The sequence below is a fragment of the Sorex fumeus genome, unplaced genomic scaffold (genome assembly GCF_029834395.1).
Source record: "Sorex fumeus unplaced genomic scaffold, SorFum_2.1 ptg000072l, whole genome shotgun sequence".
Taxonomy (NCBI): domain Eukaryota; kingdom Metazoa; phylum Chordata; class Mammalia; order Eulipotyphla; family Soricidae; genus Sorex; species Sorex fumeus.
This window is the reverse complement of record NW_026606129.1, coordinates 17,785,007-17,811,191: the sequence shown is the minus strand read 5'-3', so window position 1 is coordinate 17,811,191 and position 26,185 is coordinate 17,785,007. Positions and strand designations below refer to the sequence as shown.

Sequence of the window (26,185 nt, the reverse complement as noted above, 5' to 3'; positions counted from 1 at the left end):
GATACTCTCAATAGCTTGCTGGACTCTCAGAGAGGGATGAAGGAATCCAACCTGGGTCAGCCATGTGCAAGGCAAACACCCTACCCACTTTGCTATTAGTAATATTAAATAATTTCATTGACAATGGGGGCAGGATGAGAACACTTATGAATCAAAGATTGATTGAGAAGTGAGAAATGTGCCATTCTCATTGCTGTGATATGTCTTTGTCATTTTAATTTGTATTGCCATGGTAATAAGTGACAATAAAAACTTTTTCATATACTACTTATCTACTCTTGTGTCCTCTTTGTGGAAGTGTCTTTTCATCTCTCCCTATTTTTTGGATGGAGTTATTAGTTTTGTTATTACTGAGCTTTGTGCTTTGTGTTTTTGGGGAAGTGATTAGGTGTTGGGGCACACATGGTGGGGCACAAAGGTTATTCCTGGCTCTGTGCTCAAGGGACCATATGCTGGGGATTGAATCAGGAGTTGGATGTATGTATGATATTGCTTGCAGAAGCTCTTGATCACTGGAATTCCATCTGGAGTATTCACCTTTTGTGCTTTTGGAAACTGAAAAAGGCCCAAATTGCTCAAACTCTAGTAAGCCCAACTTATGCTGGAAATTGCGAGTTGTGAGCTAGGAATGTGACTCAGTGGTACAGCACTTGTCTTGCATGTGTGACAGTCTAGGTTGAAAATCTGGCATCATTAAAATTAAAAACAAAAAGGAAAACACTCATGGAACCCTTGATCTTGTTTGAATATCCTCTTCTCATCATTACATACTATCAGCATATAAATTCTATTTTCTAAATGTATCTCAGTTTCTCCAGTAACACTCAAAAACCCTAACTCAGATGAATTTCTCGGTTGGATTACTTCAGTAGTCTCAAATAAATTTTTGGCTTTAAATGTTCCTTCAATTCATTCTTCACACCAAAACCACATTATTTTAAGGCAAATCATGATGGCTACCTTGCTTAAAAATCTTTAATGACTTCTCAGTAAAAAAACAAACAGACTTTGTACCTTGATTCACAAGACTGCATATAATTTGCATTTACCATTTTTCCAGGTTGTATGTGATTTTCTCACCAATTGCTTGAACCATGTGAACCATCCTTTAGTGCCTTTGCTTCCAGTTTCTCCTACTACAGTTTATCACAGTTACATAATGTTGTATGTAAGCTCCCCTAGAACAAAGATTGATTGTTTACTCACAATTCTGTTTTCTCAAACTCAGAAAGTCTGGTTTATAATAGATGAATACAGGTGGATGGATGAGACATTAACATGACTTGATAGTTCTACTCGGTCTCCATCATTTAGAGTTAGATTCAGCTCTGAGTAAAATAAAAAGATTGAAAATCATAATGTACTTAATTTCATATTTCTTCCCGGTATGAAAGTTGGGAAGAAGGCAGTCCAGAACTTTTAATACAGTTCTTTGCAACAAAATGGGTGGAATGGGAAAAGCTCCTTTAAACTAGACTCTGGGTCTTATTTGGATTAAGATGGTGGCTAGTCATAGATGTTCCAGGCATTAGAGTGGATATACCATTGACCCTTTAAGGGAAATTTCTGGAAACCACTCAACACTTTAAAACTTCATTTTGGTGGTTCCTGTGTAGAAAAGAGGCTGAAAAGTCTTTTTTGTTTGTTTCCTTGCTTTTTGGGTTACTCCTTGTGGTGCTCAGGGAACCATATGGTATAGTGGGCAAATGTCCTACCTGCTGAACTATCACTCCAGCCCCAAGTCTTGTTTTTTGTTTTTTTTTAGTCACTGTACCATGAACTAAATAGTTAAGTGGAAAATGGGAAAAATAGGTCCAGAATATAGGCTCTTGCGCCCCTCACCCCCCCAAAAAAAGTTCCTGATGAAAAGCATGTAATAAAAGTGCATTAATAATATATAATACTGGCTATATTAACTGGAAGAATTACCAGTTTATACTTTATGGTTAGTGGGTGCACACTATTTGAGTTCAGTAATAGTCATCAGTCATTTTGGTAAACATTAAAAAGACATCGCCACGAAAGCATTGCATCCGGGAGATGGCGATGCAAAAAGGCTTCACCATGATTCATCAGGAATGCATGTTCTGTACACAGGAGCCCTCACCACATGGTCCACCAGGCACCGCAGGGTGTATATGTGCCCCAACCCCACCCCACCCAAATAAATTAAACATCAGAACAGTGTGTGCAGAGAGATTCAATCTGATGTTCTGATGTTATATGGATTTTGAATTTATTAAGTTACAGTGACCTTTTCAGTGGCTCTGCTGATCAAGGAAATTTGACCAGTAGTTTTGAAAGCACTTATTTTTTGATTCTCTTTCATATCTACTCACAAGACATTTTCTAAAGTGTACAGACAACTGGGACATAATTCAGCAACTTCGGAGAGGTAGCGAAGTGGTAAAGGTACATTTGGCTTGCGTGTGGCCCTTACGGTCCCTCAAGCCCCAGCAGGAGTTATCCCAAAACATAGAGCAAGAAGTAAGCCTTGAGCACTGCGAGATTTTGCCCCAAAGAAAAGTAATCTCCTTACTGTCTTTCATCACATGCTTTCGGTTACTGGATACATGGGCTAGTATAGCACAGAGTAACTGCTTATGATGTCCTTAGTAAAATGTTTCACTCTTTCATTGTCATTGGCGTTAACAGGTTTGTAAGAGATGATTTTGGGGTTGGAATTTCAGTGTTAAGATAAAAAGTTGTGTGAGAAAATAAAATATTCTGGCATAGCAAAAATTAGGTGCCTAAAATAGTTTTTGTGGATTTTTAAGTCTTTTCATTAAAATACTTAAATCAACATAATATTACATGAAATTGAATTGTAGCAATGTCTTTGATGTAGTACATTTCAGTATAAATATAAGGATTGTGAAGCTGTCGGGATTAAAATTGTTCTCTTATTAAAATTTTGCCTTTAGAATAACTACTTTAAAAAAAATCCCCTTGCCACTGTTATGCTGAAAAAGAAATGTTGGACTTGTGCTTGCATAAAATCTTTGTCAGTAGTTTTTTATCATAATTACTTTCTTCATTCCTAATTCCTTAAATATTTATTGACCTCTTTTTAAATTTGAGTTTCCTGAGGTTTAGGGTTTATCTTATTAAGTCGATATAAAATTATATGTTGATAAAGCAATAGATTTGTTTATCTTAATAAAAATTAAAATACTTGTAAATATTTTTTGTTTACTTATATATTATGAACCAGTACTTTCTCATTCATTGGGCAAAAGAGAATGTGGACAATGAAAGAACTTGTGCTTCTACTTCTTGCTGACATTTTCTGCTCCCTTTCCTAATCCAGTAACACTTCTTCTCTAGAGAGCCATTGGTGTCTTAAGAGATGCTTCTAGCAGGATCTCAAGAGACCTGAAAGGGTGAGACTTGGTGACTTAACAGGATCTCAAAATACCACCAGTGTGACTTTCCTCATAGTAAGGGGACATGTAGGGCGTTGAGAGAGTTGTAGTAGCCCTGATTTTACTAACTCATTACATTTAATAATTATCTTCATTTTATTTAAATTTCACCTTGAGTAACAGTATGAAGTAGATTCTCTTTTTGTTATTTAATAAATGGTTTTTGGCTGCCATTTCACACATGTGGAAAAGCTAAAAACTGTTAGTCTACCCCCTTGGTTATAACTGCTGTGGACCAATATGCAGGTCAGGTGTTGGTCTACAAGGGTAAAAGGTTGAAGATACTTCAGTGGATACCGAAACAAGAGGGAAAGGTTAGATTTATTCTTGGGAAACTGGATCAGAGTACAGGCAGTGTGGCTACAAAGTTTACATTCGTAATCCTTACTCTGTTTTTTTTGTAAATGTAAAGGTTTTTATTTTCCAAGTATGAAGAAGTTTAGGTTCAGAAAATTAGCCCAAAGACACAATTAGAAATAATCCTGTCAGTTTGAACCCCAGGCAGGCTGCTATGCCCTTTGTTTTAGCACAGTTCCTGCCTTCAGTGAGCTTGAGGAAAACAAAAACAAGATGTATCTGCTTAAGTCTGAGTAGGTTGACTTACACACTGGCTATTTTGGAACGAGTTAAAATTGTGTACGTAAAAAGGTTATGCTATGGGGAAGGGTCTAGGAAGATGGAACATAGGATATTGTTAGTGGTGGTTTCATTTTCACATATTTCAAATATTAAGATAGTTTAAATTTAACTTGGAAATAATATTTTAGTATGTAAAGTATTTGCATGATTTTGATTTAAAATCATTTCATATATATTTAATACAGCTACGAGTTTTTAGTATTTTGTTAGAGCTATGTTTGAGTTAGAGAGTCCTAGCCTTAAATATCCATAGAAAAATAACTTGTTTAGGGAGCTGGGAGACACAGGCAGTACACGTGTGCTTCACATGTATGAAGCCCTGGTTTCAATCCCCAGTACATATACCCCCCAGCACCTCCATTGTGGCCCACACAACAAGAATGAATGACTTTTGGTGGTTGGGGGAAGATCAGAGTGGTAGCTCAAAAGACTTCAAGTATGACCCTTGCACTGTGTGTTTCTCTGAGTGCCATTTGTGTGGTTCCACTGACCCCAGTAGTGCAAGGCTCAAGCAGTGCCACAGAGATGAACCAAAGCTCAGGTAACCTTGCACTTGCACTGCTGCCTCCTCCAACCCCCCAAATAATCTGTTTGGAAAAATTACAAAACAAATAAATTGCACATTCATTTACTTCCTAAACTCATAATAACCATTGTGTTTCTTGCACCCCCTGCCCCCAAACACACATTTTTAATGGTTTTGGGCCATACCCACTAGTGCTCAAGAAATTGCTGCTCCTAGCTCTGGCTTTGCACCCAGGAATTACCCCTGGTGGTGCTTGGGGGACCACATGGGATGCCAGAAATCAAACCTGGGTCAGCCACATGAAAGGCAAACACACTACCTGCTGTACCATTGCTCTGGCCCTTGATAACCTGTCTTTTAACGTCACTTTTATGATCTAGTATTGTAGTTTGCATGATTGTGCGCAGGTGCACACACTCTGGAAACAAAGGGTTAGGATGGTACTGTTTGAAATTACCACAACCTAACTAATTTGTGAATGTGTACCCATCCAATTTTTATGTTGTGAGTGATTTTTATTTTTGTAATATAGGGTTGTAGCAATGTTATTGTATTGAGTGAGAAGATGCAACACTTCTCACAACATAAATGTCATAAATATTACTAAAAATGGTACTTGCTATAAGAACAAATATTGAAGTATTTTCTTTGTAATTTTTCTATGGAAAAATAGCACTATCATTAAAAGAAAGAGGGTTTGGAACTATTGCTTCTTGTTTTTGACCCTCATTTGTAGCTATAGAAAAAAAATATTATGTTGGGCTTTGTCAGTGGTGCTATGGGGGCCACTTGAATTGATGCTTAGCTGGCTGGGCATGGGTTCAGTGCTAGGACCCAAGAATTGTGGTGCCTAGACCATGGAATTTTAGGAACACCAGAGCTGCCCTGGTGGTGTCTGGGATTGAACCGAATTGGATATGTGCAAGATGTGCTCCCTGAACCTGTATTATCTTTCTGGCTCTGGAAGTATAACTGCCTAACGACGATTCTTTTCTTTTTTGCAAGTCTATGATTTATTTATTTATTTATTTATGGTATGGATAGTTGAGTCACTGTCACTGTCCTCCTGTTGTTCATCGATTTGCTCGAGCGGGCCCAGTAACGTCTCCATTGTCAGACTTGTTACTGTGTTTGGCATATTGAGTATGTCACAGGTAGCATGCCAGGCTTTGCCGTGTGGGCAAGATACTCTCGGTAGCTTGCCGGGCTCTCTGAGAGGGGTGGAGGAATTGAGACTGCGTCAGTTGTGTGCGAGGCAAACATCCTACCACTGTGCTATGGCTCCTGCCCTGGGTAGTTGATTAACTGGACTAAATTTATTGATGTTTGGGTCACATTCTGTATGATGCTCAGGGGCTTCTCCCAGCTCTGTGCTTTTGAGGTCACTTCCCAGTGTTCAGGGGATCATGGAAAGAATCAAACCCAGGGCCTCACACATGCAATGTTCTAAAGTTGAGCCACATTACATCAGCAAGAACTTGAAACAGTTGTTTTATGTGGCCATGTTTTACATTTGAGGCTTCATTCTTTTTCTAGAACAGAAAGCAGAACAACTTAATTTCTATAGTGAAATTTCAAGTGATCCATGGATTTCAGAATTTGTATTTCTATACTGTGAGTTTTTAATTTTTTCCTTTAAACAGTATGACTTGATTAAATAGTGACTTAGACATTGTTGGTAAATTCTAAATTTTTCTTTTATTTAACCTTTTGATGTTGAAAATGAAATACATCTGGTAGATTTTTAACTGATCTTAATAAAATAAGAATAAAGACTTAGGTTCATGATTTTATATTTTCATAAAATATTTTGCCTTCATCTAATTTTGTGCTTTCACTGCAGACATAATTTGTAGCTGCCTTTATAGGGTTAAACATTTGCTATATTGTAACATACGAAAGCAGTTAAGCAGTTTGGAATTGTTTACTTGCTAAAACCAGTGTTAGTCAGCAGAGGCAGTACACCAGATTTCCTTGTGGCTTTTAGTGGAAAATGTTAAAAGCACACTCATTTTTCAGTTACAGAATTTTCAGTTTGATCTGAATTAGTCACAGAACTGGCATGAACCTTCTAATTGTGAAGGCTGTCCAAATGCACTATTTTTTTTCACCAGCTAGAGGAAGTCACATCCTGAGCAGTAGCTCAGATCTCTGGTAAGTGTAACATGTGAGCATTACTAGGCATTTCATCCTTCGGTTCTGCAGTCTTTGCTATTCAGACTGTTGCTCCAGTGAAATGCTTCACTGTGGCCGATCTGGAGGTTCCACAGATACATTTTTTAACAGCCTACTAGTTTGGAGATGGCATTTTGCAAGATCATCTGAGGAACAGGAAAGCATCTGAAATCTACTGAAAAGGATAAGTGTAGCGGTTTTCACAGTGGAAGGAAACTCTATTGGCACAGAGGCAGATACTGAATAAAGTAGTTGGCTCAAAGAAGATGCACCGTCTGCTGTTTTTTCCCTCTGAATGAAGACTTTATTTAATGGAAGCTGTATTCATGTGGAGATCAAAGGAATCGTTGGAATGATAAACTACTGGAGGGTTCTCGCTCATTTTTAAAAATGAAAAGCCTGAAGCAGTAACTTGAGCTCAGATACCTTCTAATTCTTTCGCAGCCTGCCTGCTTTATTAGGATTCTCAGCTAACACCATTTCTGCCTGGTGCCTGTGCCCTTTCGCGGGAGCAGCCACAGACAACTGCCTGATGGAGAAAGAATGAATGCTCTGCCTTGCTTATGCTATCGATGGGAATAAAGCAATCTGTGTTTCTTCTTTCATATGGGATATCTGGATTAATTAGGCTGTATTCTAGTACCAAGAGTCCTATTGTCTCTCGTGGTCTGACTCATCGCATGTAAATGTACTGCAGCTTTGCTATTAATGCAGAGTTGCTTTTTTCTTTCCGAAACACAGAGAGAATTGTCGACCTCTGCGCTTCATTTTTAGAATTTGTGCTGGGCTCTAGATGCATTTTTTAGCCTCTGGATAGTATCTACGGTAAACCATTGAAGCTGAAGAAATGAAGACAAATTAGAAGTGGAAGCAGAATAGTGAGATTTTATTTTTTATTTTCAGCTCTAAGCAAGCAGGTTACTGGTAACTATATGACCTTGCAGGCAAGAGTGTGGGTATAGCTGTAATCATCTCTGTCACAGCAGTTTCTCATTTCATTCTGCATCGTGTAGTGTTGTCATCAAAAACAGTGATCTTTTTATGCAAGTCAATTTCTGTGAAACAGCAATATTACTATTTTGGCAGGAAAAATTTTTTTAAATGAGCTTGTACTGGAATGCAGTATTACTTATTGTAATGTTGGGAAATTTCTTTTAAGTAATCGAACAGAAAATAATAGAATTCTGTTGCTTTAGGAAGTTGTAAGTTATGTGGTCGTGATTTTAAACTTCAGTCTTTATGCTAGTGCTTATTAACTTTAAAAAATCAACTGCGCTGTTCAGAGAATGATTCTAAGTGTTATACAGAAGAGAAGGAAAAACTACTTGGGCGCTTCCAACTCTGACTTTTACCACATAGCTTGGAATTTATTATTTTAAGAGAGCGAATGAGTCGAGTGTGTATTGTTGTTTTGGAGGAGGTAGAAGATGAACCTCCTGAATTCATTTCTAAATTGCCACAGGAAAATAAATCCCTATATTCTCCACCTCCTGGAAATGTATTGGTAAGATATGAGAGTTTATTACTGTATTTTACTGAACTTGTAGGGTAAATTTTATTTTTTTAAGAGTAAACTTAAGTTAGTTTTCACAAGCTTTATTGAAAACCTAAATTAAAACAATATTGGTGTGTGAGTACTGTGCAGTGTTTGCATATAAAATCGACACATTCTGAATTTTACTTTTTCATATATTAATGTATCATTTCAGACTTTACCTACTATCTCCTAAACATTTTTTTAAAAAAGGACTTTTAGTCTTCAGAATTGTAGTTATGGCAACTGCTTTCTGTTTTTATTTTGTGGTTAAAGAAACTGATGTAAAGAGAATTTTAGGAAAGATTGATTGCTGCCTGCAACACTGAGGTAGTGCCTTTTCTGTAGTTAATTTTTGGGTATATACATGAGGACTTTTATATGGAAAAACTCAGACTTCATCCTTAGCTTAATTATTAATGCTTTTGTCAATTGGTTTCTGAAACAGAGAAGCCACATCATTGATTAAAAAATTGTAATACTTAGAAATGCACGTTTGCCTCTTCATTTATATTTTTTAGTCTGTGCGTAGTAGTGAATTTTATTAACTGCCAAATTGTCTTTCTTTGGGTTTATAATTTTATACTTTTATATAGTAGAGTCATTCTTTGAATTTATATTTTTATATAGTAATGCTAAATTGTGAATGTTATTTTGTTGCCCCAAACAACTTTTCTAGGAGGCTTGCCTTCATGGGCCTCAGCACGAACTGAGAAACTCCTTATTTGACAAATTTGGTCATCACAATTTGAGATATCAGAGTTGTATTTGGAAGAGACTTTATTTTTATCATCTATGTAAACATTCTTAAAAAATCTTGTACTAATCTCTATCACACTAAATTATTATATTTTTAGTAAGGTATATTTTTGTTTTCCAAAGGAGAAATCCTATCCTTTAATACAACTTTGACTTTATGAAAATTTTGTTTGATGTCAAAAACTAAATGACTTAATACATAGAAGAAAAATTGTATCTAAAAGTTAGAAATATGTTTGGTGAGTGATTAATATTTTTATTTCACTTTTGTATTTCAGCCATCATTGGTGCAAGCTATATTTAATGGAGATCCTGATGAAGTTCGAGCGCTAATATTTAAGAAAGAAGATGTTAATTTTCAGGTAAAAGTTAATTCACTCTTTTAAAAGATTTTAATTGTTGTTGTTGTTTTCTATTTAAAAGACAATATAAGTCTGTAAAATTGTTTTAAGTGAAGGTCTTGGTGCAGAAAAGAAGAAACTAAACATATATTTAGGGTCATGGCTAAAACAACAAAAGTAGGAGCAAGTGAGGGTCCTTTTCTTTCCCAGCCTTTTGTTTTGGAATTACTCTGAGCACACCCATATACTCTTCACTTAGATTCAGCATTGGTAACATTTTGCCTTCCTATACTAAAGTCTTGTATTTACATGTAATTTATATGTATATACATAATATTTAAATACTTATATTCTTTTGCTGAATCCCATTTGATAGCAGAAATCATGAATTTTTACTATTAGGAGCCTTCAGCATTTTTAAAAATGAGATTATTTGTTCTGTGTGTGTGTGCTTTTGATTTGATTTGATTTGATTTTGAACCACACCTGGCAGTGCTCACGCCTTACTCCTGGCTGTGCACTCAGGGAAAACTCCTGGAGGTGCTCAGGGCACCATTTGGGGTTGACGACATGTGTCCTATCTTTACTATTTCTCAAGCCCAACGTTTCTTTATGTGAACTTGGGGGAGGGGGAGAGATATTTCTATTAAATTTATGTCTAACTTGATTATGAGATCAGATTGGCTTTTTGTAATCACTCTAAGAATTGTATACACAGGCTGCTCTGAGTCTGTCAGTAAAGAAAGATCTGTTTTTAAAAAGTCTTCAAGTTTAAAGATGTAATGAATTTAACATGATTGACATGAAGAACAGTTTTAGAAAGAGTTGTATATATAGGAAATTTCTGTTTCTCCAGTGACCAGTAGCCTTTTAAATTTATAAATTGATAGTTTTATAATTTACATAAGATCAGATTCATTAATATGAATTTTTACTGGAAATAAAAGTTGTATGTATATTTTTCATAGTCTGATTGTGGTCATGATTAATCAAGTTGCTATTAGCAACGCCAAAACAGATGATTATACTTAGAAAGCCATCGCCTGTTGAGCTCATGTCAGAGTCTCATCTTTCCTCTCTTTTTTTGCAGTTCTATTATGACTGCTCATTGTTAGTCATGTCTACATTTCATATGAAGTATTTTCCCCATTTTTAAAAGTTTTAATTCCCTTTCAGTAAAATGATCTGACATTGGGTGGTTATCAGAATGCTGTCATTACATATCTTAAACCTTCCACAGTGGTTTGCTTTTAAGTTTATATCAGCAGTGTGTACCTGATTCAAATTACTTTATTTTTATTTTTTAAGCGGTACATTTATTTGCTTTTCACCGTAAATCCCAGACCTTGCCTTGCCATTTAGGGACAGGGATTGAATTTGTGGTTCTATGTTTACCAGGCACATTCTTAAAGTCACTGAACCATCTCTGGACTGTAACATTTTACTAAAGTGGAGTTCCTGGTCTCTTTACCTAATTGGGGTGTCCTACATAAGTCTACTTTTCTTAGGACAGAAAATTATCATAGGGAGTACACTTTAACTCTAGTTTTGGTTTTAAAATTTTTGTATTATAGTACTCACATCTTATGATGGTTACAAAGTTTGGATTATGAGCATGAATAATTCCTCTATCCTTTCAAAGTCTTCAAAGCCAAGCTATGTTAATCAAGTTATCCTAAATTTTAAAACACGGAGAACATTTTGAACGTCAGTTTATGTTGTTATCATGCCCTTGGGTGTTATTGTTTACGTGTAACTAGTATGTGTTGAATCTCAAGCCCTCCACACACTCCCTTAGGAGTTTTTAGCCTCTACATTTTTCTACTTGTAAGTTCCTTTCTCTGCTTTTAACTCTCATGTTTTTGGATTTTCTTGTTTTTGCTATTTATTTGTGTTCTTTGTTGTTGTTATTGTTTTTTTACGGGGAGGACCAGACCTTGTGGTAGACAGGGGCTACACCTGGCCAGGTGCTTGGGGCTTACCATTGGCTCAGTGGACCTATGTGGTGCTGGGAATGGAACCTTGGCATGGGAGACTCTATCGAGCACATTGCAGGGACCCAGCACGTCAAACTATCTTCCCATCCCTTATTTCATGGTTTCTTTTTATTTTCAATTATGTTCGTTATCCTATTTTTTTATGAGGTACTATTAACATATAGTACATTCATTTAAGGTGTACGGCATAGTTATTTGATATTTGCATATGTTCAGAAATGATCACATCTGTCACCATACAGTGTAGACATTTTGTGTATGTGATGAAAGCTTTCAAGATTTCTGAGCAGCTCTCAGATATGCTGTATGGTATTAATTATTGCCACTATTCTGTAGATTATATTTCCAGACTCCTTTTATAACTTAAAGTTTATGCCTCTTCCCCATTCTCTTTGCCTGCTTTGCCAACTCTGTCCTGCAAACTTCCCTGTGACATCAATCAATCTGTTCGTTCCTCCTGGGAGTTTGATGGTTTTTTTTTTTTTTTTTACTTTTTTAGATTCCATATATATAAGTTTGATTGTAAAATATTGACTTATTTGTTTGTTTTAGGGGCACACCCAGCAGTGCTCAGGGATCACTCCTGGCAGGCTCGGGGAATCAAGTGGGTTGCCCCTATTGAATTCGGGTTGGCTGTGTGCAATACAAACACCCTACCTCCTCCGTTAGCACTCTAGCCCCAGTCGTGCCATGAGTATTGTTGAAATGTAATATTTTTTTTATAATGAAAAATGTTCATGTTTGTCTCTGTCCATATGTGTGTGTGCCTGTACATGTATAACTGTGTGTGTGTGTGTGTGTGTGTATGCATGCATCAACTTTGGTTTCTTAGTAATATACCTAATTATACTTCTTATATAATATGAGAAGTGTTCTATTGTAGAAGTGAGATAAGATGATTTCATAGGAAGTTACTGAAGTTTTATAGTTGAAAGCTTTGGGCCACAAGTACTTGACCTTAAAACACATTTGTTGGGGCCAGAGGGATAGTACAGGAGTTAAGGCCCTTGCCTTAGACACAGCTGAGCCCAGTTCACTTTCCTACAATAGCTTGTGCTTCTCTGAGCACTGTAGAAGTCATCCCTAAGGACCACTAAAAGTGACCCAAAAGCAAAAAAAAAGGGGGGGGGAGGGTTTATTTCTTCTATAATTATTTCAGAGCCTACTTAGATGATTGTTACTGTGTTTGGCATATCGAATACTCTCGGTAGCTTGCCGGGCTCTCCGAGAGGGGCGGAGGAATCGAACTCGGGTTGGCCATGTTGGCTGCTTGTAAGGCGAATGCCCTACCCGCTGTGCTATCGCTCCGCCCTTAGATGATTTGGGGCTTGGTTTAGATACTAATGTCCGAGCACTGGATGTGTTTTTGTATTTTGTTTTTCAACAAGACTCTTGTTTTTTGGCACATATGCAGCCCAAACCCATGTGCTGCTTGTGGCCATGTGGTGCCCGAGCACATATGTCACCTGTCTTTCCTCTCTTGAGATGTGTACTTTCATGTGTAAAGCTGGGATGTGTACTGGGGCGCTCTCTACCTTTGCAGAAGCCCGTGTGCTTCTCCTACCTCCCTCCTCAAAAATATCAAATAAAATGAAAAAGAACCCTTTTTTTTCATGGTAGAGTACTATTAGTTAAGAGATAAATATAGTACTTCTGACAACTAAGCAAAGAAAGTGGAAAGAAGACTTGTACTTTGTTTCCTCTTTTTTCCCAAACTGAAATTTTTTCTGGTTCCACAAAAGCACCCCGGGTTTTCATTGATTATAAGCCCATCTAAACCAGCACAACAGCAAAGGTAGAATGAGACTAAATTTTGGTTAGCTTGATCATTGTTCATTCCCCAGAGTGAGAATATAGTGTTTCTCATGTTCACTAATTAGTTTGTTGTTACATGTATAGAGAAAATCAGTATTTCATAAGAAGGAATAAAGGGGAAATAGTTGCTTAGGTAATCTGTCTAATCAAATATTTTTTTAAAGAAGATTTTTGATTGATGTAAACAGTAGAAATAAATGTTTGGGAGAAAAAAGGTCACTTGTAGAAGTAGCACTGGAAACCAAAAAGGAGAAATAGCCAGAAAGTTTATGGACAGAGTGATACAATTATATTTTTCATAAAGAGCTATTGAATATATGTTTAATAAACCTAACACAAAAGTAGATCCTTTTAACTTCTTCAGGACTGACTTTTGTAATAAAATATGTGGGGTTATGTTTATGACTTTTAGGGTATTTGCCCACCCCAAATTTAGCATGCTCTAAAAGTTAACAATGACTTGACTTATTTTTGCCCAGAAGTTTAGATTTGTAAGTCTAGATTTATGGCCAAAAATAATATTAATTAACAGCTTTTCCCTCAGAGTCACTAAAACAATGCTATGTAAAATAATGTACGTTACAACTTTAGAGGAAAGATCTGACTTTTCTGTAGGAGGAAATTAATTTGTACAAATACAAGTTGATAGTATGATAGGAATTGGGGTTAAGAGAATTTTAAACAGTAAAAAACCTAAACATTCTTGCTTTAACTCTTATAGCAATCATATTAGTAGGTAACTAGCTCCATTCCAGCAAGAAGTAATTAAACTAAAAAGGTTAAACATCCCCAGGATCAGTAAGTATAGAAAAACTAGAATTTGACTCAGTGTCAGATTTGACAGTAATTGGGGAATTTAGAAATCAGAAAGAAATATTTTTTTATTTTGTCAAATCTTTAGTGTTCAAAAATGATATTTTCCTCCTAAAAGTTATGTTTATGCTTTATGGACTTTATCTAAACTGTGATTTAAATATAATTCTAATTTTCCTGGTGCTAAATGCTACTATATTTTCAGTTGCAAATGAATCATGACTCTCTTGGTGCCATATTTTTGACTAAATAAAATGTTTTAAAAATTATATTACACTAGGAGTAATTATAATCCAGCTAAAACTATTTAGTGTTTCAAGCAAGGAAAGCTGGGGCTGGAGCAATAGCACAGTGGGTAGGGCATCCTTGCATGCAGCCGACCTGGGTTCGATTTCCAGCATCCCATATGATTCCCAGAGCCCTGAGTGCAGAGCCAGGAGTAACTCCTGTGCATTGCCAGATGTGACCCTAAAAAAGCAAAAAATAAATAAAGCAAGGAAAGCTTAGATTAAAAGATGCTTTTATAAAATAAGTTTTAAGACATAGTATATCCAAAAATAAGAATTAGTATATCTTTCCTGTATCATCAAAAATATTTTTGAAAATATAGGTATTTTACAGGTTTCTGAGTTCACATATGGTGTGTTATTCAGAGTGTCTTGTGATTAGTAGCACTGTAGCACTGTCCTCCGTTGTCCGTTGTTCATTGATTTGCTCAAACAGGCACCAGTAACATCTCCATTATGAGACTTGTTACTGTTTTTGTCATATCAGATACGCCACGGGGAACTTGCCAGGCTCTGCCTTGCAGGTGGGATACTCTCGATAGCTTGCTGGGCTCTCCGAGCGGGGCGGAGGAATTGAACCCGGGTCAGCTGCGTACAAGACAAACCGCCCTACCTGCTGTGCTATCGCTCCAGCTTTATCCAGCTACTATAATTTGCCGTAGTATTCCAAATTACTGCCATCTTTCAGAAAACTTTCTGGGGATTACTGAAATAATGTTGATTTTATTCTGTTAGATGAAATGGTCAGCAAATATATACATACACACATTTATTATATACACATACTCTTCACCAAAGCAGATAATTAGTTTTCATTACTACTGTAATAGTATTTCTTTTTTCTTTTGCTTTTTGGGTCAACCCAGCGATGCACAGGGGTTACTCCTGGCTCTGCGCTCAGGAATTACCCCTGGCTGTGCTCAGGGGACCATATGGGATGTTGGGAATCGAACCTGGGTTGACTGCGTGTAAGGCAAACGCCCTACTCTCTGTGCTATTGCTCCAGTCCCACTACTGTGATAGTATTTTTGGCACTTAACAGAGTAATAAACAAAGCTTTCAAAGGTTGTATGAACTTCCACCCACCCCCAGCCTTCAGTGTTCTCTTGTCTTCTGTAAATTAGCAAGAAGTGCTCTAATCTTCAGATCTTTTGCTGGGCCACATGTCTCTTCTGCTCACTGTCAGTATATCAAACTGTTGATGTTTCTGGGCTAGTACTGCAGGGTTTTGGGGGGAGGGTTATATAGGAGGGGGTGCTTGGAATCAAACCCCAGGCCTAATACACATAAAGCAACTGCACTACCACTGAAATACACCCCCCAACTGAGATTGTTATACTCTGTGTTGTAAATCTGTATGTTTGTACATGGTCTTGGTGGTTGCTCACAGTTACTAGTCTTCAAACACATCTTGTATACCCACCCAACTCTCAGCTGGCTACTGTGGAACATGACATGAGAAGAGAGAACAATTTCCTCAGTTTCTACCCTACAAGAGAATTTCCCTGTAGTGTCCTCATACTTAGACCCTGACAACAAAAGAAAAGTTTCTGAGACTGGGGCGTAGGGGAGAAAAGGATGAGGAGGACTAGAAGTGACATAAGCACAACTGTGGAGGGTCTTAGGCACTTTGGTGGTAGTAGAGATGTGCAATCAACTTTGTATATTTAAAGCATAACATCAATACCATACCACCTCTAAAACCAAAGAACTATGAGTAGGCGAGATAGTATAGGACTTATTAAAGTGCTTGTATTATGTATGGCCATCCTGAGTTTGGTACCTCACAAGGCCCTGTAAGCATCAAAGCATCACTTCTGAGCACAGAGCTAGGAGTAGCTAAAGTACCCTGGCCTATCTCCTCCCACCCCCCCCCCAAGAAAAAATATGATGCTAACTTACTCCCTGAAATTTTGTAATATTATAAAACACTGATAAAAGTGAAAAATGAAGATTTACAACTCGATTAATTTCTAGTTTGGTAATTAATTTTCATTCATGTTCTAGTTTGACCACTGGTTTTACCCAACAATATCTTGTTTGTGAAAGGCACTGCCTTCCATTATAACTTTCAAATATAAAATCATTTAGTCACAAAACGGAGAATATATACTCATTTATGAATCTTTGGGGCATAATGTTGATGAGCAAAATTTAAGTATCTGACACTGAAATCTGGAAGCCCTGATGAAACTGGAGAATCCAAGGGTTTTGTTTTAATTTTGGTCATTCCTTTTTTTTCTATACATTATACATATATATTACATTATAAGTGAGATCATCTGGTATTTGTTCTTCTCCCTCTTATTTAATTTAAAATAACATTCTCTGGTTCCATGTAGGTTGTAGCAAAAGACAAAATTGAATCCTTAGCAATGAGAAGTATTGCATTGTGTACATTGTGTACATCTTCTATATCCACTCATCTATATGACACTGGACATCGGGTTGTTTACAGATTGTAGCCATTGTAGATAGCAGTGTAGTGAAGTTAGGTTTACATATATCTTCTTGCGGTAATGACTTCATGTTCTTGGGTTAGATGCCAGGAAGTAGGATCTGGATCTCTGGGTAATATGGTGGTAGTTCTGGTTTTGTTTTGGGACCCATACGTGGTAGTGCTCAGGCCTTACTCCCTTCTGTAGTCAGGAGGTCATAAGTGGTGTCAGGAACTGAACCTGTTTTGGCAAGTGCCCACCCACTGTATTATCTCTCTGGCCCTGGTATTTGTGTTTTCAATTTTTTGAGACAGTTTGTTTTTCCAGATGATATTCCCACCAACAGTGAGGGAGAGTTCCCTTTTAGTGAAAAGGAAACTTAACAGCATTATTTGCAGATTTTTTGATAGAAGCTGTGAGGTGATACAAAATCATTGTTTTGAGTCAGTTTCTTTTTCTGCTAATTAGTGGTGATGAATACTTTTTCATGTGCCTCTTAGCTCTATCTTCTTTGAGGAAGTATTTGGTTATTACCTTTCCCCATTTTTAAATGTTTTTCCCTTATTTTGGTATATTTGAGTTTGTGAGTCCTTTGTATGTTTTGGATATGAGCCCTTTTTCAGATGTACAGTGGGCAAATAATTTACTCTAGTAGGTTTCTTTATTTTAGCCTTTGTTTCTTCTTGTAGTGCAGACATTTTTTAGCTTGATGTAATCATATTTGTTTTATTTATTTTTTTTGCCCATGATTGAAGATACCACTGAAGTCAATATTACGAAGACTTTTATGGATTTGGGTCTAATACCAAGATCCTTGACCCATTTTGCAATATGGTATTACATACAATTAAAATGAAATGGGATCCAGGTTCATTATTTTCTCTATGATTAACCAATTTTCTCAGTATCATTTATTTAAGAGACTTTCCTTTTTCAACTTAATGAGCCTATTATTTTTGTTATAAGGTGTCCGTGCAGCTGAGAATTTACTTCTGGGCTCTCAGTTCTATTCTTTTGGTCTGTTTTTCTAAAAGTCTTTTATTCCAATACCACAGTGTTTTTTTTACTGTAGCTCCCACCTTAGTTCTTTCTCAGAATTGCTTTGACTGCTCAGGCAGTTTTATGATTCCATTCAACTTTTACTAGTATTTTTTCCTGTGCCATTCAAGAATGTCATTGGAATTTTTATGGGTCTTTGACTCTCTTATGCTGAGGTATTTTAACAGAGTTAACTCTTCTGATCCTGTGGATATGGAATATTCTTCCATTTCCTTTTATCTTTTATTTCTTTTAATATTACCTTACAGTCTTTCTCTTTTAAGTTGATTCCTAGGCAATTGTTGTTTTTTGACACAATTGTTAATTCATTAATGTAGGGGGTTGGTATTGCTTTGTTTTCATTTATTTTCTAATTATTTGCATAGAATATAACAGCTTAGTGTGTGTTCATTTTTGTAGCTTGCCAGTTTACTGTTCTGGCTTACTGTTTTTGATGATGTCTTTGGTTTTCAATATATAGTATTATGTCAGCTGCAAATAGTGAAGGTGCAACTTCTTTTCCAGTTTGAATCTCCTTTATTGTTTTTCTTTACTTGCCTAATTGCTGTGGCAAGAACATCCATTACTGTGTTGAATAACTGTGGTGAAAGTAGGTACCCTTGCCTTGTGCCTTAAGATCACTTAAAGAAGGTCTTTCGTTTTTTTTCCCCTTTGAGTGTGGGTTTGTTATATATGACCTTCACTATATTGAGGCCCCTGTGTGTTGCTTTTCAGGATTCCCATACAGTTTTCCATAGAGGCTGCACCATTTTTGATTAACTGCAATAGTCTGTGTCAGGATTCTTTTTTTTTTCTTTTTGGTGAATATTTATGTCTTAAATCCTTTTTAGGAGTGGGAGGGGGCAAGGGGGTACACTCTGCAGTGCTCAGGGCTTGCTCTGGCTTTATGCTCAGGGATCCTGGTGGGACTCAGGGGACCATATGTGGTGCTGTGGTCAGACCTGTATTGCAAGGCAAGTGTCCTGCCCTCTGTTCTATCACTCCAGCCCTATGTCTTTATACTTTTTAATTTGGGCTGTTCTTAGAGCTTAAGGTGGTATCTCATTGTAGTCTCGATTTGCTTTTCTTAATAATGGCAAGTGAGTGATATTGGACATGAAAGTGTCTCTGAACTGTTTGGTGAAGTGTCTATTTGGGTCTTTTGTCCAGAGTTGTTTTTGTTTTGTTGTTGAATTGTATGAGCTCTTTATTTTGAGAATTAATCTCTTGTCAGGCATATGCTGTGCAAATATTTTCTCACAGTTGCGAAGTTGTCTCTTGATTTTTCTGTGGAAACTTTATAGCTTAATGTAGTCTTGTTTTTGCATAAGGGTGGTGTCTGTGTGTGTGTGTGTGTGTGTGTGTGTGTGTGTGTGTGTGTGAGAGAGAGAGAGAGAGAGAAAAGGAACTGAAAGAAGAGTGGAGTTGAGTCTATAGATAAATGTCTAGTGAGATCTTGAATGATCAACTTTTTTTTTGTGGTTTCGAGTTGAATATATTTGATCCACTATGAGTGGATTTTTGTATGCGATGTTCATTGGTGATAAAGTTTCGTATTTTTGCTTGAGGCAGTCCAGTTTGTCCAGCTTCCATATGCTTAAGAGGCTTCCTTCACTTTATTGTACAGATATGGCTTCTTTATTGTAGATTCACATTTGTAAATGTGCAGTTTTATTTTCAAGTTCTCTGTTAAAATTCCATTGTTTTTTTTTTTTTCCAATATCGTCCAGTTACCTTCTCTTTGTCTTATTGGTGGTTGAAGTTGGGGAATGTAATGCATCCTTTTTTTTTTTTTTTAACGTAGGAGTCCTGCTATTTATTTTGCCATTCATTCAGCTGATTGAACTGGGCATAAACTCCACTCATCCATTTTTCTTTTCTCTCAGAATTATTTTGACTATTTGGGGTTTTGTGGTTCCACAATATGTTTAGAATTGTTTGTTTTGTTTACTTGAAGAATGCCATTACTGCTTTGAGAAGGGATAATGTTGAATTTGTAGATTATTCTAGGATGAAATGGCCATTTTATGTACTTTTTTTTTTCAACCATGAACACAGAATGTCTTTTGGTTTCTCCATGTCTTTAATATCTTTTCGAAATGTCCTTTGGTTTTCAATTTATGGTTCTTTTACCTGCTTTGTGTTGCTCTCAGGTGTTTTGTTGCAATGGTAAATTGTATTGTTCCTAAGTTTCTCTTTCCACAAACTCTAAACCTATACAAATGCGCCAGATTTCCATATTTTGTTTCCTCCCACTCTGACTCATCATTTCTAATAGCTTTTTTTGGTGGGGTTCTTAAGGTTTTCTATGTGTATGTGTAATTGATATATAGGGATAGTTTTATAATTTTTTAAAAATTTGTTTCTTTCATACCTTTCTTGTTCATATTTAAAACACTTACAAAATTGTGTTAAGAATAGTAGTGTAGGGGTCAGGAGATAGCACGGTGATTAGGGCAACAATAGTAGTGTAGGGGCTGAACAATAGTACAGCGGATAGGGCGTTTGCCTTGTACACTACCAACCTGGGTTTGATCCCCGGCATCCCATATGATTCCCGCCAGGAGTAACCCCTGAGCATCGCTGGGTGTGACCCTAAAAGCAAAGAAAAAAAATAAGAATAGTAATGTAGGGGCAGAAGATAGCACAGTGATTAGGGCGTGTGCCAGGTATGTGCACATTTTCAGGTGCTTGTAACATGGTCCACTGAGCATCATGAGGGGTACAACTGTGAGATTCTTACTACTGCCTGGATGTCCTGGGTGTTGCATTCTTCCTTGGACTCTTGTGCTTAACTGATAGTCAGTTGACATGGAATCGGCAGTGGCACTCCCAAACTTGGAATTTTCCTTTGACCCCTGCCCCCCATCCCCCAAAAAGGTGGTATGTATGGGCTTTCTTATCTTTCTGTATCTTAAGGGAAAGATATTTTATTTTTTACTTCTAGTCATGAAATTAGTTCTAGGTTTGTGTTTTATAGATCTTTAGTATGTGCAAGCATGTTCCTCTATTCCCATGAGTGGTGATTTTTTAAAAATCATAAATGGATTTTGATTTTTTTTAATACTTTTGGAGAATTGATTATTTTATTTGGTCATGTGGTTTTTGTATTTCTTTGTGTTGATCAAACCATTCTTGCATCCCTGGAATGAAAGCCATGTGGTCTTGATAAATTATTCTCTTTATGTGTTGTTGACTTTGATTTATCAAGATTTTGCTGAGGATTTTTGTATCTGTGTCCTTTATATCAATCAGTTTTCCCTCTTTTATGGTGTCCACTCCAGGTTTGGGATCCATGGTATGATTCTGACTTCATAAAATGTCTTTGGAAGTATGCCTGCCTTTAATGATTCTGAAAGACTTAATACAAAATGGGTATTTAAAAGTTTTTGTAGAGTTTTGGACTGGAGTGATAGTACAGTGGGTAGAGCGCTGAGTAGGGTGTTTATCTTGCATGTGACTGCCTTGGGTTCAATTCCTGGTACCCATAATGTCCCCTGAGGCCACTATGTGTGGCCCAAAAATGGGCAGGGGGGGGTTCACTGGTCTTTGACATTCACTTTTAGGGAATTCTTTTGTTATTTTGATTTCCGTATTTGTGATTGGTTTGTTCAAACTTTGAAACCTGTAATATTCTAATGTAAGAAATATGCCTAAAACACAATAATTATTTAAAGAACTTTTTAAATCTGGAGCTTAGTGGTCAAGGTTGCTAGGGCAATTCTGTTTTATTTTATTTATTTATTTCTGCTTTTTGGGTCACACCCAGAGATGCTCAGCTGTTACTTCTGGCTCTGTACTCAGGAATTAATCCTGGCGGTGCTTGGGGAACTATATGGGATGCCGGGGATTGAATCCTGATTGGCTGCTTGCAAGGCAAACACCCTACCCGCTGTACTATTTACTCCAGTTCTGGCAATTCTATTTTATAAGATAATTTGGGATCTTGTTGTGTGACAGTCTTCTGAGCTACTGATCAACTGCCTCTGCATAGACAAAGCTGCCTGCAACTTTGGACATTGGAAAGTATTAGTACAGCTCTAAGATAATTGTCTTTAAGCTGAGGATAACCTAGAATTTCTGACCATTACTTCTACTTAAATGCTATTAGTTTTTGCGGTGCTTCAAGTTTACTTCAAAGGCAGACTAGGACGGTATTTTGTTGCTGGGTGATGAGTAATTCCCTACAGTTTTATTCCTAACGATAAAAGGGGGACTACACGGTGGAAAATAAGATCACTCTCAAAAGTATAAATTAAAAACGTTTGAGGAGAGAAAGATGTGCATTGTGTGTAGCTGGCTTTTCATCCAGGAGGAAGATTTGGGAGACTATGTTTTGTTTTGTATTTTAAATTTTAGTCACTGTGTATTACAGAGCTATTCATGATTGGGTTTCAGGCATACAGTGTTTCAACACCAATCTCTCTTCCAGCCTCCCCTTCTCTCAACAAGTGTCCTCAGTATCCCTTCCACCTACCTGCCTCTGTTTTTTGTTTGGGGGCCAAAGCTGGCGATGCTCAGGAGTTACTCCTAGCTCTGCACTTGGGAATCACTCCAGGTGGTGCTTGGAGGACTATATGGAATGTGAGGCATTAAATGAACCCTGGTTGGCTGTGTGCAAGTCGAGATTTACCCACTGTAATTCTCTCCGGTCCATTTGACAGCCATTTGTGATCAGTTTTTGATACTGTGATTCACAGTACTTTTACTGATAGTTTCATGCGTAACACTTTATACTTCCTTTTAGCACCCCCTCCAGTTGATCACTTCCTTCCACCATTGTTGTAGTGTTCTCTTTCCTATTCAAGTCCTAACCTCTACCCTTCCCCAGGCTTCCTACTGAAGATCAGTTCTTGTGTTCTTCTTGTCTATTACCTGTGGGCATTTGTCTCTTCTTATCTCTTCTTGTCCCTTGTCTCTTCATATTCCACATATGAGAGGGTTTTTTTGTTTATTTGTTTGTCACACCCAGTGGTGCTCATAGGTTACTCCTGGCTCTGCGCTCAGGAATCACTCCTGGCAGTGCTTGGGGGGATCATATGGGATGCCGGGGATCGAACCCAGGTCGGCCTTGTGCAAGGCAAACACTCCCCCCACTGTGCTCTCTCTGGCCGAGAGAGATCTAAGTCTCTCGCCCTCTGACTAAATTTACTCAGCATGATACTCTTCAGATTCAGCCACTTATCAGTAGATTATGTGATTTTACCTTTTCTTAAGGCCAGGTAATAATCCATCGTGATTGTGTACCATCGTTTCTTTACCTATCCATCTGTTCTTGGGCATTTGGGTTGTTTCCATATTTGGGCTGTTGTGAATAATAGTGCAATGACCATGGAGTGCAAATATCTTTTCAAACTAGAGTTTTGGGGAAGAATATATGTTTACAAGGATAGTAATATATTTGGGGGCAAAAGACAAAAGGAGTGGGAAATTTTAAAAAAACTTTTAAAATTTTTTGAAGGACATTTTCAAATATTCAAAAATATTTGCTCTGCTATTGTGTGTACTCACACAAGTTTTCTGTTCTCTCTCTTTTTTTAATTGAATCACTGAAATACAGAGTTACAGAGTTGTTCATGATTGAGTTTCAGTCAATGTTCCAACACCTATCCTCACAGAATTTTGACAAGTATACTCTGGATAATGTTTGAGTTCATTAAATTTTTAGTTCAAGATGGTAGAAATATATGGGGAAAACAGCAATTTAGATATATATCAGCAGCATGGATATTTTATTGTAATGTGTGCCAAGAAGTTACATTTTCTGCATTTTACCCTGAACTTTTTGTTCTTTGATCTTTTTCTTTTAAGCTCAAAAGATTTTTAGTCTTTTTCTAAAATGTATATGGAACTTTTTAATGGAACTCACAAACTAGAAGCATAGAAGTAGTAAGTTGGTTACTAAGTTTTCTTTACTCAAAGTGTATTAAAGTTAACATTCCACCTTTCCTTCTGTCACAGGACAATGAAAAGAGAACTCCGCTACATGCTGCTGCCTATCTTGGAGATGCAGAAATTATTGAACTGCTTATTTTATCTGGTATGGTAAGCTCTGTACAACAGAGCACGTAATTTTTTTTATCAAGTCGACTTTATTATTTCTTCATACTTGTTCATATAAGCTAAACTTGTTAATTCTACAACTACTGAGCATGCATTTACTAATACAAGTAAATTCCGTAGTTGTTATAGGGTAATACATGCTATAGAAAAATTAAGATGTAGATTTGAATAATTGAGTAGAGATAATCATTCTCTGTGGTGCCATGTTGAGTATTCAAAGTAGACCTCAGGGAGCATAGTTATTAGTATGAGGCAATTCTCCAAGGGGGAGATGGCCAAGACTTAGAGCAATGAAGGGTACAATAAATTATACTATTATAGATGTATTTTGAAAGTGATGTTAGCGAGATTTCAGTCTCCACATAACTTTAATCTATTCAAGGACCTGTAATATAACTTAAAAAGAAATTTTTCTGTTCTTTAGTTACTTCTAAACTGTTTATAAACTTAAAATATAAACAATTTTAGGCCTGTCTTACAGAATGGCTCCTATTGTGGTCAGATTGCCTGCAGTCTTAAATAGGCAGTCAAACAGAACTTAAAGTATTATTGTTGTGCCCATATTGTTGAAAGCAGTATTTGTTGGGGATGCATGAACATGATGAAATTGTGCTTGTATTGCTTATGCGTATTTGGGAAATCTATGCATAATTAAATAAATTTTGAGTGGAGATTTATAGTAGTAGTACTAGTAGTAGAATTTCTCTCGTACAAATTACTTTTAGAAACAACTGTTTTTCAGAAACTATGACTTATAGAATTGAATACAGTGAATATTAACCTAATAATCTTATTATTTTCCGCATTAATAACATCATTGCTATGTCTCCTTAAAGATTTTTGTACGTAATGCTGGCTCACTAGTTTTCAGCTAAAATTTATAATTAAGGCAGTTCAAAAAGTTGAGATTCTTATTTCCTTTGAATTAAGACATCATCTACTTTAATATGAATTAGTGGGATTTGATATGAATTTATATGGGTTTATTTATAAAATTTTCTTTATGAACATTGTCTAAGATACAATTTGTCTCCCTTTTCTTTCCTCCTCTCCCTCTCTTCATCTTCCTCTCCCTTCTCTGCTGGGGATTCCAGGGTCTTACATATGCTAGAAATGGTGCTATTGTAGAATTCTGGGTGTGACCTCTACTCTGCATTTTAATATTAGCACAAAACTTTGCTCAAGTACTTTAATTTGGACAGAACAATTATATAACTCAACCTGGAAGGTTTTTTTTTTTAATTCCATTAAAATTTTTCAAACCTGAAAGAAACTTTACAAATAATCAAAGTTTGATTTGATCCCTCCTTTTATTTTATTTTTGGTGTTTGTTGTTTGAGCACACCCAGCTCTACTTAGGGACTTCTCCCAACCCAGTGCTCAGGAGATGATGAGCTGCTGAAGCTTCTTCCAGTGCTTTAAATTTTTCCTCTGACTCTTAATCTCTTCCTTTTAAAGTGTTGGCATCAGTGTTGTTTATCATATAGGGTTGACATTCCTGTCTTTCTAAGTGTGATCAATCATGACAATGAGTTTATGAATATGATGGTGTCAGATGTTGACTTTGAAATAAGAGTTTGAGAGACTGCTTAAGTTCCTTTGAATAAGTAGGGAAAATGCCTATTTTCCTTTGAATAACCTAAATAAATTAAACTACCATACAAGTATAAAAAGTCATTTCAACTTGTCTTTCAAAAGGATTTTTAAATATAATTAAAGAGCTAATTTTCAAAGGGAAAGCAAATTTTTAAATGAATTTAAACATTTCTCAAAATAAAAATATATAGGTTTTATATTTAGCTCAGTCTGTTCATTAGCTCTTTTTTCCAAATTTATTCTGACTTTAGTTTGTATTCTTTTTCTTACTCTATTCTAATGCCATTGTTCTCATTCTGCCTCGGGAGCTCGAGTTGCTGTTTTCTTAGTCTGAAACGTTAGCTCTCCCATGTTCTTACTCAACTGCTACTCCATTTGTGAGCCTGTTCCTGCTCACAGTGGCCATCAGTACTGTCATTACCATACTTTCCCCCTCCTGTATTTTTTCATAGTACTTATTGTTATTTGACTTCTTGTAAAAATTTTGTTTGTTTCCTATCATTGTTTCCCTACTCAAGTGTAAACTGCCAGAAGGCAAGATTTATGCTTTGGTCTCTGACATTCATATTCCTAATTGGCTAGAGTATTTTGCATACCTAATATTGTGACTATTTGCTGAATAATCATGATTTTTAACAATCTAAGTTGTGCTCTCTTCTTTCCATAAATTTGTTCACTTTTTGGTTTCAGTTTCCCAAATTTTAGTGGAATTAAAAATGGGAGTGGACAGAAAGAGATA

General features: G+C 36.6%; 1 protein-coding gene across 7 annotated transcripts in view; it reads left to right on the top strand.

Moving 5' to 3' along the window:
- ANKRD28 (ankyrin repeat domain 28) overlaps positions 1–26,185 on the top strand; it is a 159,436-nt gene that overhangs the window by 53,667 nt on the left and 79,584 nt on the right. For 4 of the 7 annotated variants that reach the window (XM_056129662.1, XM_056129660.1, XM_056129661.1 and 1 more), the window contains 2 exons: positions 9,337–9,420; positions 23,749–23,827. In XM_056129662.1, the coding sequence (XP_055985637.1) occupies positions 9,407–9,420; positions 23,749–23,827 (93 nt within the window). In that variant the 5' untranslated portion in view covers positions 9,337–9,406. Of the gene's footprint in view, positions 1–6,805; positions 8,270–9,336; positions 9,421–23,748; positions 23,828–26,185 lie in introns of those variants that run through there. The other 3 variants (XM_056129665.1, XM_056129659.1, XM_056129663.1) reach the window with 3 other exon arrangements.